The 14,234-nt window shown below is 52.5% G+C and overlaps 6 protein-coding genes across 6 annotated transcripts; 5 read left to right on the forward strand and 1 right to left on the reverse strand.

The window, feature by feature from the left end:
• Positions 1–503: 503 nt before the first annotated feature.
• On the forward strand, positions 504–2,471 carry ACET3X_004997 (uncharacterized protein; the record flags this gene model as incomplete). Its single annotated transcript, XM_069451154.1, has 1 exon — positions 504–2,471. One exon carries the CDS (start codon positions 504–506, stop codon positions 2,469–2,471), a length of 1,968 nt encoding a protein of 655 aa, XP_069307041.1.
• A 3,671-nt stretch (positions 2,472–6,142) lies between these two features.
• On the reverse strand, positions 6,143–7,217 carry ACET3X_004998 (uncharacterized protein; the record flags this gene model as incomplete). The annotated part of the gene is made up of 2 exons (XM_069451155.1): positions 6,143–6,441; positions 6,497–7,217. 2 exons carry the CDS (start codon positions 7,215–7,217, stop codon positions 6,143–6,145), a joined length of 1,020 nt encoding a protein of 339 aa, XP_069307042.1.
• Positions 7,218–7,730: 513 nt separating this feature from the next.
• ACET3X_004999 (uncharacterized protein) lies at positions 7,731–8,202 on the forward strand (the record flags this gene model as incomplete). The annotated part of the gene is made up of 4 exons (XM_069451156.1): positions 7,731–7,872; positions 7,921–7,952; positions 8,007–8,070; positions 8,120–8,202. The coding sequence occupies 4 exons, from the start codon at positions 7,731–7,733 to the stop codon at positions 8,200–8,202; spliced, it is 321 nt and encodes a 106-aa protein (XP_069307043.1).
• Positions 8,203–8,562: 360 nt separating this feature from the next.
• ACET3X_005000 (uncharacterized protein) lies at positions 8,563–9,429 on the forward strand (the record flags this gene model as incomplete). The annotated part of the gene is made up of 1 exon (XM_069451157.1): positions 8,563–9,429. One exon carries the CDS (start codon positions 8,563–8,565, stop codon positions 9,427–9,429), a length of 867 nt encoding a protein of 288 aa, XP_069307044.1.
• A 584-nt stretch (positions 9,430–10,013) lies between these two features.
• ACET3X_005001 (uncharacterized protein) lies at positions 10,014–11,662 on the forward strand (the record flags this gene model as incomplete). The annotated part of the gene is made up of 3 exons (XM_069451158.1): positions 10,014–10,390; positions 10,507–10,924; positions 10,973–11,662. 3 exons carry the CDS (start codon positions 10,014–10,016, stop codon positions 11,660–11,662), a joined length of 1,485 nt encoding a protein of 494 aa, XP_069307045.1.
• Positions 11,663–13,096: 1,434 nt separating this feature from the next.
• On the forward strand, positions 13,097–13,958 carry ACET3X_005002 (uncharacterized protein; the record flags this gene model as incomplete). Its single annotated transcript, XM_069451159.1, has 2 exons — positions 13,097–13,150; positions 13,263–13,958. The coding sequence occupies 2 exons, from the start codon at positions 13,097–13,099 to the stop codon at positions 13,956–13,958; spliced, it is 750 nt and encodes a 249-aa protein (XP_069307046.1).
• Between the last annotated feature and the right edge of the window lie 276 nt (positions 13,959–14,234).

Below are 14,234 nucleotides of genomic sequence, written 5' to 3' on the forward strand. Positions count from 1 at the left end.
CTGACGCCCATGCCCAGGTGCAGGTCCAGCGATGGGTATACGCTAGTACTGCCCCAACTACACTTACAGTAATCCGCCGGCTGGGTACGTTGGATAAGTCAAGCTACCGAGAAGCCACGCAGGGTGAAGATCGCTTTGTAGCTGTCTTCTAGAATATTCAGAGTGTACCTACGTAGTAGATTCCACAGGCCTGTTTCCCAGTGAGAATCACGTGACGCGAAAGAGGTGTCGATGTGTGTAGTTAAGCTGGTAGGTTTGCTACTGCACAAGGGCTTGGAAACTCGATGGGCGGCTACCAACATATATTGGGAGTGGGACATGTGCTGTGGAGTGCTGGTAGCAACCCAGGCTGGTAGCGCCAACGTGACGGCGCGTCGTTTTCGAGAACCCCACCATAACTCAGTTTGGCCGCAACGCTGGACCGCGACAAGGGATGGACCGCAGAGCGCAGATGCTGATACCACGACAGCCACCAGCTCGCTTCGACATCTACTGCAACGAAGATGTCGTTGTTTGGTGGTAGCGCCGCGCCATCTCGCTCCTCTTACGAATCTGATACCTCGTCATCTCCTTCCTCTTCTTCTTCTGCGCACTCGTCGCCGTCAGTTGAGGAGATTCCAGACCCGCGCGACGCGCAAGAAGCCCAGAATGTCAACACGCCGGTATCGCTGAATATAGACGATGATGTAGACACCGATAGTGAGTCGGCACGGGACGAGACCAACGATGAAGGCGACGACGACGACGACGACGACGACGACGACGAACCGGCGCGCCTGAACCGCTTTCTCGGCCAGCCCCAAGAATGGCAGAGCCTCACCGAGGCGGATCGCCAAATCGCGGACTCGCTCGCTCAGCTGCAAGACACAGATCTTGCGGCACATTTGTACAATGCCCATGCGCTCAAGCGGCGGTTACGGCGACCCGAGGAAGACACGAAGCAGCTCAAAACCTGGCAGAGTAGGGACAACTGGCTGAAGAGTGGCAAGGACCTCGAGTACACAGACGCGGTAGGTTTCGTGCAGACGGCAATCGTGCCTTCCAGAGAGTGGACGGCATGGCCACTGCCCCCAGCACCACTCCCAGACCCGGGCGATGGCATGGCGCGCGGCCAAACCGTCGAATGGCCTTCTGCAGGCGCAGACACACAAGATGTAGGAGACGAGCTCCGAGACGAACTTCAAGCTGTATTCTTACGACTGGCTAAAGAGAGGTGGAATTCCCGAGAAGCGGCCTCGTCTGAATCCGATGCCAGCGACCGCACAACAGCTTCACGCAGCAAGTCACGATCTCAGAGCGCCAATCACGCGCAGTCGCGCTCCACGTCCATGTCCTCAGTTACACCGCAAGACGAAGACGAAGCACACAACAACAGCGATGACGACGAACACGATCATGCGGCTGGAACGAGACGTGGCAGGAAACCTCGTACCGAGAGACTTACGGGGCCGACTTTGCTAGCTGATGACGCGAGAACACAGCGACTTCTACAGCCAACGGTCCAGGCCATGATGGGAAAGCTAGACGAGCTTGCACTGGCTCTGCGCCGGACTCGTGCCAACCATTTCGGCCGTGGCGGGTCGGCAGATTCCTCCATGAGCGAGTTCACATCAGGCGCAGAGTCGAGTGCGCCTGGGTCCAGGTCTACATCACGAGCCCGATCCAAGAGTGCAACAAGTCGCGGATCAAGCACCCGGCCTTCTTCGCGTGCAACACCGGCGCGAGCTGCTCGCACAGCACGACCTGGAACAAGGACTACCAAAGATGGAAGAAAGCCTTGTGATAGTGATGCCGACTCAAGCGGGGCATCTGACTGGGAGGCGTCCAACAAGATAACCCGCGAACGGAAACGTCGCAGATCTTCAAGCAGCATCGGTGGTAGCGATGATTCAGAAGCACAAGAACTGCAGCTAAGGGAAGGTCTTATGGATTGGAGTGAAGTGCTTGGGCTAGCTGCTGTACAGGGCTGGGACAAAGGAGCTGTTGCACGTACCGCTCAACGTTGTGCAGCTCTCTTCGGTGAGAGCATGTCATTTATGCACTTCCACGAGGCTCTCGCTTTGAAGCCTGCTACCGAGCCTGTCTTCTACACGCCTTCAGTCATACCGCCGCCAGCCATGCCCTCAATCTCGCAGCCTCCGACACCTAAGCGACCCTTGTTCCAGGCTGGTACATTGCGATGTCCGCATATAGACTGTTATGGGCACGAAAGAGACTTTGCTCTACCCTATCGCGTGGTCGAGCACTGCATGCGAGTCCACGGCTACGACCCTAGAACCAACGATTCTGACAACGAAGAGCGAACAGTTGGCGGTGTGCACATTGATGGGTTCCTACAGCCTGTCACAGCGAAGCAAGGGTGGTTGGGAAATGGGCGGGCAAAGGCTGGTAGGGCGAACAAGGTGCGAAAGAAGGGACAAAGTAGTGGTAGCCGAGCTGCGTCGGAAGCCGTAACGAGCACTGGAGAATAATTGTGGCTTTGTATTAGACATGACCGCTATATCAACATAACAGAAGATATCGAAGTAGCTATTGTTTGAAATGATGCAGACCGCATGCCTATCACGCTATCGGCATCCGGCTCCACGTGTTCGGGTGGGATCCGCATTAGCTTGCGCTAGCGCGATAGCCGACGCGATTTGTCGCGTTGACTGGAGAGCGACCACCCCTTCCCTAATCGCTCCCGCACTCTGCAGCACCGCAGCGTCTATCGAGCTCGTCCCAGTTGGTCACATCCATTGGTAGTCCGTAATTATATCGGTCATTCTCTGTTTTTTGTGGGCTTCGCTGAGAAGTCTCTCTGTATTCTTGTATTCTAAGTTGGTACAATTGCGCACATACGACCATCCTCATCACTTCGCCATGCCCACGGCCGGTCCGCCGCGATACTCGCCTTACACTCCCTTGCGTTACGCTCCTTCCGTAGATATACCCGAAGTGTACCCCACGTACACGAAGTACTTTCCCAACAGCTTGTCCCCGTCACTGGAGAACCTGGAGAACATCTCACCCATGGCTGCATTGCGGCCAAACGACAAATCAGAACCACGGCCAATGAAACGAAAGTCAGACAGAGAACACCCCGATACTTTTGGGAAGCGACCAAGACGAGCCATATCGCCAATCAGCCCTAGAGTCCATTCTGCATCGCAAGGTCACACCCGGCCCTACAGTGGGCCTCGGCACGGAACGCAAGACAACCCAGTCGAGATACTGTCGAGTCCCGATCCCCCAGAAAGCATACCAAGGCAACAGATGGCGAGGCCAAAACCACGTACCCTGCCGCAAGATTTGCGGAACGCTGGCCTATACATTCAGGCGCCCAACCCCTCCGCAAGGAAGATTGGATACTATGCGGTAGCAGGTGGGAAAGTGCCTGGTATCTATACAGACTACGATACCGTTCTCGAACAGATCAAAGGCTACAGTGGTTGCTTGCAAAAGAAGTTCCGCACCATAGATGAAGCATGGGATTTCATGAATCGCAACAGATCCTATGTTGAAACGGCGGTCCAGCGCCAAACACAGGGATCGCAGGAGTGCTTCAGCTTTCCTTCGGCAAAAAATATGCATAGCGCGCAGCGTACACCTTCGCCTCCTCCAATGTATACTTTACCCCTTCCGACCCCGCCTTCCAATCGATCCCACGGATATGCGAATTACGATCTACCGCCGTTCGAAGCAGGACACGCTGCAGGGCAGTCGCAGCTTGCAGCAAATTCTCCAAGACCGAACACTACCCCAAACAAGCATGTTCCTGCGCCCGAGATCAAATTGAGCGCAGAACAGCAGAGAGTGGTAGATCTCATAGTGGACGGCGGGAAAAACGTCTTCTACACTGGGTCTGCAGGATGTGGCAAGTCTACTATCTTGAAGGCTTTCGTCCCGCTGCTAAAGAAGCAAGGAAAGAACGTTCGGGTTGTAGCGCCAACTAATCTTGCCGCGCTCAACGTTGGCGGGCAGACATTCTGGAACTTTGCAGGTTGGACACCAGATAGCACGAAGAGACCATTGAAGGCGTTGAAGGAAGCTGCTCACGGCAAAGAAATTTGGAAGAAATTCGACAAGACCGACGTGCTGGTCATCGATGAGATCAGCATGATTGAAAACCTCCAATTTGAGCGATTGAACCAGGTCATGAAGGCCAGCCGCGCCGCCAAAGCCACGGGCCCATTTGGCGGCGTTCAAGTTGTTGTTACCGGAGACGTAAGTTACTCTACGAGGTCCGCTGCTAACATGCTAATTACTGTAGTTCTGTCAACTTTCCCCTGTGAAGCCCTTCCAGCATTGTATGGGGTGTGGCTGGGCTCTCATTCCTAAGGAGAGAGAAGGGGAGTTACATCATATCTGCGAGAACCGTGCATGTCGCTACGATTTCTGGCCAGACACCGACAAATGGGCCTTCCGTAGCAGAGCATGGCAGGTATGTTGTATACTGTACTTGCTTGCGCCGCAACAGTACTGACATGAGCAGGAATGCAACTTTGAACATATCAACCTTACGGAAGTCCACAGGCAAGACGACAAGAAGTTTGTCTCTATCCTCCAAAAGATTCGCAGAGGTACAGTTACCTATCATCGAGACGCCGCTTTTGCGTACGACATGTTTGAAAGCGTGTACTAATACGTACCAGACGGCGAGATCGTTAAGCCTCACGCAAACATCCTGCTCAACCACACAAAAGAAACAGAAGGCGCTATCCGACTATTCTCGAAGCGCTGGGATGTGGACCGCGTAAACAAAGAGAACATTGCGAAGCTTCCTTCACAGCGACTCGTCTACGAATGTTTGGATAACTTTGTATGGAATGACCGAGAAGATGCGTCGTTGGAAAAGTACAATGAAAGGATGCAAGATGGTACCCTCAAACAACTAGTACGATGATCTCTGCGGATATCCGAATACCACTAACTGTCATACAGAAAGAACATCGCTACGAAGCTATCGTGCATCTTAAGGAGGGCATGCGTGTGGTGTTACAAGCCAATGTTGAACCCGAAGCTGGCCTTGTAAACGGCTCCCAAGGCTCGATTATCGGATTTGAGCCATTTGACCCTAATATGTTACCCCGCGCAGCAGATCGCAAAGGCGATCATGGTGATCTTAAGGGTACTCACGCCAAATACGCCCAGGGCCAGATTAAGCAATACGCAATTCGGAACAACCGCCAGCCATGGCCAGTTGTTCGGTTCGACAACGGACGAACCAAAACCATCTACGCGGACTGTCCTTGCAACGAACTCGGAAACGTAAGCGAGAATGGGGACGAAAGCAAGCTTAGCTTGTTATCGAGGACACAGATTCCACTCGTCGCCGGCTATGCCATTACCGTGCATAAGTCGCAGGGCATGACGCTAGACCGCGTCATCGTCGATCTCAGAGAGGCTTTTGAAGCAAGCCAAATCTACGTCGCTCGTGAGTTGCGCTTTATCAATCGAATTGTGGTATATGGACTAACGTCTCAAACAGTCAGCAGAGCGCGCTCGCTCAAGGGTCTCGAAGTTGTGGGGCTTCCAAGGAGGCCTCTAGGGGGTGCCAATCCACAAGTTAGGGAATTCTTCAACACATGTAAGTGTCCATGGGCGAATGACATGTGAAATATACACTGACTCCGTACACCGACGTCTAGACCTTGACCCAAGGTCCCCCCATTCATCATCCCACGCTCTGCAAGCATCACAGGCTTCTCAGGCTTCTCAGTCGTCGTAGTTTTGAAGTACCATGTTTCTTGCGTCCCATCGTTCTTGTGTGTGGGTGTTACTTGCGCAAGTTGTTAGCTTCTTGCGCATCTTGTATTTGGGAATGCCCATCTCTTTGGTTGTCGGATTTAGGTCTCTGTACATGCCCTATGTCTTTCAGTATCTGGATACAACTTTTGTATTACAAATGAATGTCATTGTTTACGTTCAACAGCTGTGCTTCCTGCATGGTGAGACATGATTGAGAAACCTGGAAAATCACAAAACTGCATCACACCGACGGATACAACTAGGCCAGCAAGAAGGTCGTACACTCTTCATCGTTGGCATAAAGTCGGAATCATATCATGCACTCGACAATGCAAAATGCGTACGCGAAAGGAAAGGGGGTATCAACTTGTCAAGGAAACCCATCACGTCTCCAGCCAGTCCAGTCACCAACCTACTCCGTCTTCCGGATGAGACCTTCGCCAGGCTTTACGCGCTGCGCCCACTCGGTCCAACTGCCATCATACAAGCGCCTCTGTTGTATCGGGAAGCCAGCCTCTGACAATGCAGCGTCGATGATTGCCGCTGTGACTCCTGTACCACAGCTGTTGATGATTGGCTTAGACGGATCCACGCCCTTTGACTTGAAGATGGCTTGGAGTTCGGAGGCAGGGAGGAGCGTCTTATCTTTGGGGTCGAGGAGGTCTGTGATCGGGACGGAGGTGGAGTAGGGAATGTGTCCGGACGAAAGGCCTAGTACAGTCAGCTTGACCATGTTGCAGTGTCTCCTATGCAGCGAGCAACACACCTTCCCTAGGCTCCGGATCAATGCCCTTCCACCGGCCTAAGCTCCTCGCGTCCAATATCTGCACCTCATCCGCACCCTCCTTGCCCAATTCTTTCGCAATATCCTTGACCTCCTCAAAGGTGACCACCCTCTCCTCCTCCAACTTGGGTACTGCATACTCGGTCGGCGCAACCTCCTTTGGCTCTCCGCTCTCCGTCGGAAACCCTTCGTCGACCCACTTGCGGAAGTTGTTCAACACATGCACCTTTGGGTGCCCAAAGACTTGTAGCGTCCAGCCAACTCTCGGGGCTGAGAAGATACCCAGCTCTTTTGTATCATAGACGACTACGCTGTCTTCACGGCGTATACCGAGACGTCTCATTGCAATTGCGAAGTCTTCGGCAGAGGGAAGCATGTGCGGATATGGCGAATGAATGTCTTTGACGGCGTCGAGATCGAAGAAACGAGCGCGTGGGATGCGCTGTTCAACAAAGGTATTGTATCCATTTCTGCCATCGTTGGGCAAGAACCAGGATGCGCAAAGTGGGACGATGCGCGGCTCTGTAGAAAGCTTGCTGGCATTGTGCTTCAGAGCCGAATTGAGCTCAGATGGCGAGACAAGATAAGAAGAGAAGTGGTGGTTTGAGTGCATTGTTCGTCTACTGCTTGCAGCTATGGGGAAGCGGACGGAGGGAGTAGAAGCGAGGGGGCGCAAAGAGCGGCGGAAGCGGGAGACGAACATATTGGAAGCTAGACGGTGGATACGGTGAACTAAGAAAGGTGTCCTGGTCGGCGTGAAAGAAGAAGGAGCAAAGATTTGTGGAGTAGACGGCGAGGTGAAGCTTCCCTATCTACATTCATTGTCCAGAGGAGGGTCCGCAAGTCAGCTTCAAGATTAGTGCGGGGAACTCAGCAAATCTGATAGAGGTGCCATCTTCCTTACGGGCACGCAATTTTAGCGAGGGATAACGTCATGTGACACGTTTGTTGCTGCTGGAACCAAAGGATTGATTCGAAAAATAATAGCATTACGCGTTTGGGTAAAGCCGTTCGGATGGTTTGCGATTTGGTGATTTTGACGCTTGAAGCTCCAGCTTGAGCTTAGACCCTGCCGGTACCGGTAGCGGAATTAACGCGCCACCGCCCCTCACCGCCGTAAATCTGCCGCCTCGGCATGTTTTGGTGCTGTTAATCTGCGTCCCACTCAATCTGCGTGCCAACTTCAGGTTCTACTCGCTGCACGACAAAGGACAGAATGAAAGTCACTATACGGGAATGGAATGCTGTCGCCGCTTGGCGTTGGGACATGCCAGACGACGATGTCTGTGGTATCTGTCGCAACCCTTACGATAGCACATGTTCCAAGTGCAAGTTTCCTGGAGACGAGTGTCCACTATGTATGTCTGGGGATGATATGAGCGTCGGTAAATACTAACATGATGTAGTACTGGGAGAGTGCAACCACTCCTTTCACATGGTGTGCTTCCGTCCTCACAGAGCACCTGTCGCGCCCACGGCTAACATGTCCCAGCACTGCATTTTCTCCTGGCTCAAGCAAGAGAGCTCTCTAGAAAAGTGTCCCATGTGTCGTCAGCGTATGTACAACTTGGAGCTCAGAGAACATCGGCTGACTTGCATTTCCAGCCTTCAAGTCGAAGAGTCAAGACGCGCCGACAGCCACCGAAACCCCAACACAGCTGCGGGAACCCGATACAAGCCCATTATAGCCTTGGAACCTTGGTAGTCATGATGGACATATGTTAAGAGGCTCGTTCCCGGCATGCTTCTCGCGTATAGGGTGGGAGTTGGGGGCAGTGGTGCTTCACGTCTGAGGCGATACTTCGATTACACAGTACTGTTACCATTGGCGTTTGGATTTGGATGATACCCTATGGATTTCATTACATACCTCGGCCTGTTCACTCTGCGACTTTCTCCGCACTTCAGTATTTGGCTCGTACCTAGGTACCTTTGGTGCTGGTGGGTAGGGTGCATGGACCACGTCCCTTGTCGGTCAATCACGCATCTTACTACCGGTAGAGCTCCCAGACCTCCGTTAACTCCAGCCTTCCATCAATCCCCACAACATGTCTAACAACCCCCACACCACAGAGCCGCTTTTAGATATTCACGCGTCGTATTCTCCACGATCCACGCCGTTACAACGCGTCGAGGACCCTCCCGACGACGAGCTCCGCGAGCAACAGCAGCCTGGTGATGCGCCAGACGACGAAGATGACGACGACATACCGTATCCCGAGCCTGGCTTCGAGCAACCGCTGCTACCACCGCCAAACTTCCGACCTTTCTTTACTCTGATCGAAGACACAACGTCGGGCGAGCACTACCACCCGTATACGCACTATGTCTTTGCAGACGACGACCCGACCATCATAACCGCCGCATCGATGCGAGGCTTAGGGCTAGATGACACAAAATACCTCCCACAGGATGCGCCAGGTGGTGGCGAGAGACGACGCAACCAGGGAAGCGAGCAGGGAGACGAGCAAGCCTCACCGGTCGAGTCACCGCTTCCCCCACCTATACCGGGAGTCAAAGAACACTACCTCATAATTGATGTCGCGGCAGACGGACGAACTATCGCAGATGCGCAGTCGCTTTCACCGGAGTGGCAAATAACGGATACAGGTGTACTGACAGCCCCGTCGTTCGAAGAGGATTCACCAGATCAAGGGTACATGCTACGGATACAAGGCGTCGAGATACCGAAGAAGAGCAAGGGCAAAGGTCAGGCTGGACTGGATAGACTGAATGAGGCAAGGGACCAACAAGCCGACATCTTCGATGCATTAGACGGGCTAGTACATGGTATCGAAAGAGGACTGGAGACTGCGGGCAAGATCTCGGGCACGAGGTCAAGAGCGGGCGAACAAGGCACTCTGACCGGTGCTTGTGAGGATGATATAGGCAAAACGGTGGGTGATGAAGTATGATTTCGGCGTGCTCAGCCTTTTTGCGAGTGGCATCGAGTCACATTCCTCGTTTTGGTGCGTAGCGATGTTGAGCATGCGCTTCGAAGCTGCTACCAAAGGTTGACTTGTAGGTTGAATTGTGGTTGGTGCTGGTTTCGGTTGAACATCTCCAGCGTTCTCGCAATAAGATCGCCACCCAAGCGCGCTCTGTCATGAGCCGGTCGTTTATGTCAAGAGTAGGACGCACGCTGTCTATCAGTCTCAGTAGCAGGACACGATCCCTACTCAGATACTGTCATATACCCCAGGGACACTTTCAAGCCCGCGCCGTGGATAGTGCATAGTCGGATATGAATCAGCCCGCCATGTACAGCCTGTCATCCACGTTATAGTACGACGACGAGGTGTTGCGGGTGCCAGTTCAGTATGGTTTCTCTCACTTCACACCCTGAGTCTTTCCTTCCCACTGCCTCCTCTCACCAGGCAGGACGGTATGTGCACGGGTAAATAGTCTATACGATTCAAATTTCCTGCGCCAGACATCCTCGTCACTCACACTCTCCCCTTCTTATTCTTTTCCAGCTTCCATAGTCAACTACCGAACAATGGCTATCTTGCGAACCTTGCTCGCTATTGCCTCGGTGGTTTCCCTCACCACGGGCTACGAGCTCAAGGCGAGATACGATGCGGGTAACTTCTTTGACGACAGCTCCTTCCGGTTCTACAGCGGCTGGGACAAGTTCACTCACGGTCTCGCTCTCTATGTCTCCAAGGAAGAAGCGACTCAACTTGGACTTGCCCGCATTGAGGACGGCAAGGTTCATCTCGGGGTCGACACAAATCAGGTCCTCACTCCACAGGAACCTGGTGAGGGCTATGGTCGCAAGAGCATAAGACTGGAGGGTGTGCAGACATTCGACAATGGGCTCTTCATTGCTGACTTCGATCATTTACCTAGCGGATGCGGCATGTGGCCCGCGCTGTAAGTCTTTCCCTCCCGCAAGTCCACACTTAGTCACGCTCAAGGCGTTGAAGACACGTCGTGCTTTCCAGTGTTTGCGAGATTGGTCATACGTGACAGCCGTTAACCATGTACAGCTGGCTTCTTCACGATAATGCTGACCAAGAGGACTGGTACTCCGAGTTCGACATCGTCGAAGGCGTCTCGAAGAACAGCTGGAATGAGCTCAGCATTCACACCGCTCAGACGCCGTGTAAGATGCGAGACAATGGTGGAACCGGACAGACGCGCGACGACCTTGAGTGTTCGGGCGGTCAAGACTGCGGAGTCAATGGTCCCAACGGCTCCTTCGGCCAGGCCTTCAACGATCACCATGGCGGAGTCTGGGCAGCACAGGTCAACAACGATGGCATCAAGGTCTGGTTCTTCGCTAGAGGCAGTGAGCCCTCAGACTTGAATAGTGATCAACCTGATCCTAGCAGATGTGGTAAGCCTGTGATGAATTTCGTCGGAGACGGCTGCGACATCCAGAAGACGTTCAAGAAGATGAAGATCGTAATTATGCCCGTATTTATCTGTATGAATGTTCATTGACATGGAAAGATTCTCAATATTACCTTCTGTGGCAGGGATGCTGGCGGTGATAGCTGGTCTAGTTACTCAGGTTGCGCAGCAGAAACTCACGACGACTCCTGCAACCACTTTGTTGCAACTAACCCTGACAAGTTCAAGGAAGTATTCTATCTCATCAACTCGGTGAGAGTTTACCAGATCGACGTCGACATGAATCACCAGGAGAACAGCCTCCCGTCTGCTGCAATGCCAACCACTCTCGCCTCTTTCTATGGCAAGCATCTCTCAGCGTTGGCTTCAGAGGCAGATTCTGAAGCGATCGTGATAACAACTATCGTCGCGACAACCAAGGTCATGACGCTGCCTGCGACCCTGACTGGGGGCGATGATTACGATCCTTACAACCCATCGGCGGCGGCGGCGGCTGTCAAGCCCACTGGCATAGCCATTGGCGGTATAAACTACGGTCCTCACAATCCACTGGCCTCATCTGCGAAGCTTGTAGATACAACGACTGGTGGTATTAACTACACCCCTTATGACCCATCAGAAATATCCGGCAAGCCTATAGGCATAACAATTGGCGGTATCAACTACGTTCCCTACAATCCATCCGCAAAATCTACCAAGCTTGTGGGCACAACCATTGGGGGTATCAATTATGGCCCTTACGATCCATTGGCAACATCTTCGCAGCTAGGTGCATCAACTACGACTTGAGCCATATCGGCGAAGGTAGCCCATGCGTGCGGATGATGTGGGAACATATTGCGCATGACTAGGGCTTTATTTTCGTTCACGCATACGGAGGCATCGTGGGCAGAGATATGAGACGGAGGTAATAATGTACGAATAGGTGAGAAAAAGCAACAGGACAGATTCGGCAATTTGATTCCAAGAGACACCACACAAGTGCAGATATGCACAGATGAATGCAGCGTCTCCTCCAAATTTCGCATAAACTATTCTTATTACCAGGGAATTGCCACGCCGAATCGGTCCACCAACCTCCCACTCTCCCATTCTTCCTCAGTCATCGTCGTCAAAACCTGCATGCAGTCCCTCACACTCTCTTCCACCCCAATCGCCCCTTCCTCCTTCCACTCCACCAGTCCCGTCTCCACCCGTCCTGGATGTAGCATCAGAAACTGCACATCCGGTACGTCAATGACGAAGCTCTTCACTACCGCATTTAGCGCTGCCTTGCTAGCACGATACGCATACCCACCACCCGCTGAATTTGCGGAGATTGAGCCCATTCTAGATGACAAGATGACGACTTTGGGTTTTGGTAAGCCTTGAGTAGCAGCGGCGGCTAGTTGGAGGTTTGGCAGGAACGATCTGACAAGATTGAAAGTACCCCAGGTATTGATTTCGAAAGTCTTCATCATGGTCGCGTGATCCATGACTTCTAGTGTTTCAGCTGCTGCGACGGCTCTATTGCTGTGTTTCTCATGAGCTACGATATGTGGAACAAGACCCCGGATGCCGGCGCAGTGAAGGATGAGGCGAATAGGCATGGCGCTGAGTGTCGATGCGAGGTCCCGGATCTTTGCAGTCGATGTGATGTCAATCTGTTGGAATTGGATAGTGACCCCATGGTGTTCAGCGATTTTGGTTGGAAAGGGTTGGTTGTCGACGGCTATGATGTTGGGTCGTGATGGCAAGGAAGCATAGTGTTGTACGAAGGCGAGACCGAGACCGGAGGATGCGCCCGTTATCAGAACAGTTTCTGAGGTCATTGTACGTAGTGGGTTGGGCTTTTGCGCTGTTGGCGAGTTCAACAGCTGAGGCTTGTAGGCCCTTGAGAAACTGTGTATAGATCCGTCATCAACACACTCGTCTCAATGTGGCAATTTTATTGGAAGGAACCATTACTGTAAAAGGCATGATGTCAATATTAGCGGAGGGAAAGGGCACATGCCGCCTAGGTTTGCCGATCCCGACAGGCAATGGTTCCCCGCATTCTACCCGTTGACTGGCGGACAAAGACCCGAACAGGTGGTTCAGCTCTGGACAACATAACTCCTACCTGTGAATGATTCGATAATCGGAGACTTTCAGATCAATAATTACCGTTTACAGATTGCCTGAGTTTCAGAGAGGCGAATCACGAGACACTGCTGTGGTCAAGTAGACGTCAACGAGGTCGCAATGTTCTACCAACCAGGAAAGGAAGACCATGGATTACCGTATGATCCATTCAAAGTAAGTATGATTAGCCGGATTCCCAAACGCTTTGAGGACAACTAGGGACAGGATTCATATACACAATTATGTACCCTTGAACCTCGCTCAGCAGCCACTAACCCCAGCCTAGGCATGCGTCCTACCCCGTCCAATAGGCTGGATATCGACCCTCTCCCCTCATGGCCACGCCAACCTAGCCCCCTACTCCCAGTTTAACAACCTCACCTTCGATCCGCCCTACGTAATGTTTAGCGCCAACCAAACGCCTAGCAACTCACAGAAAGACACAGTGCGCAACGTCGAAGCTACGGGAAAGTTCATTTGGAATCTAGCCACGTACGAGCTGAGGGAAGAGGTGAACAAAAGTGCAGTGCAGGAAGAATATGGTGTCGACGAGTTTGAAAAGGCGGGCGTAGAAAAGGAAGATAGTAAGCTGAGCGGGGTCGTTGTAGTTGGCAACAGTGGAGAGGGCAGGAAGGAGATGATGATACCAATGGTGAAGCGCAGTCCGGTCAAGTTCGAGTGCGAGTACTATACAACGTTGCGACTTCCTGGAAACCCGCCTATGGGGTCGGCAGACGTGGTGATAGGAAAGGTAGTCGGTGTGCACATTGATGAGCGTGTGTTGACTGATGGCAAGATCGATGTGAGGAAGACGGAGCCGATTGCTCGATGTGGGTACTTTGAGTATGCAGTGGTGAGGGAGACTTTTGAGATGCGCATTCCGGGAGGGGACAAAGCGATTCTAGCGGGATTCGAGGGGAGTGCTAAGAAGAACGAGAGATTGGATAGGGAAGGACATTTAGACGATGAGGGGAAGCGATGAGGGGAGCTGCAAATATTCAGTATACAATCGATCACACGGACAAATGGATGCCTTTTTTTTCGAATATCATTGTCGTGGGTAACATCACAAACCGCGGCCGGCGAGGAGACCTTCCTCAAATGAGAAAGTCAAAGGCAGTAATCATGGAACAAAGACATCAGAGAGTGGATAGAGGAAGCTCCGAGTGAGTAAAAGACCGCTTATGCAATTCTTAATTGGTATGATGAGTGCTACAGTAGCTACAACAGCATCAACGTGCTCTTCATTCATTCCATC

The sequence above is a fragment of the Alternaria dauci genome, chromosome 4 (genome assembly GCF_042100115.1).
Source record: "Alternaria dauci strain A2016 chromosome 4, whole genome shotgun sequence".
Lineage (NCBI taxonomy): Eukaryota > Fungi > Ascomycota > Dothideomycetes > Pleosporales > Pleosporaceae > Alternaria > Alternaria dauci.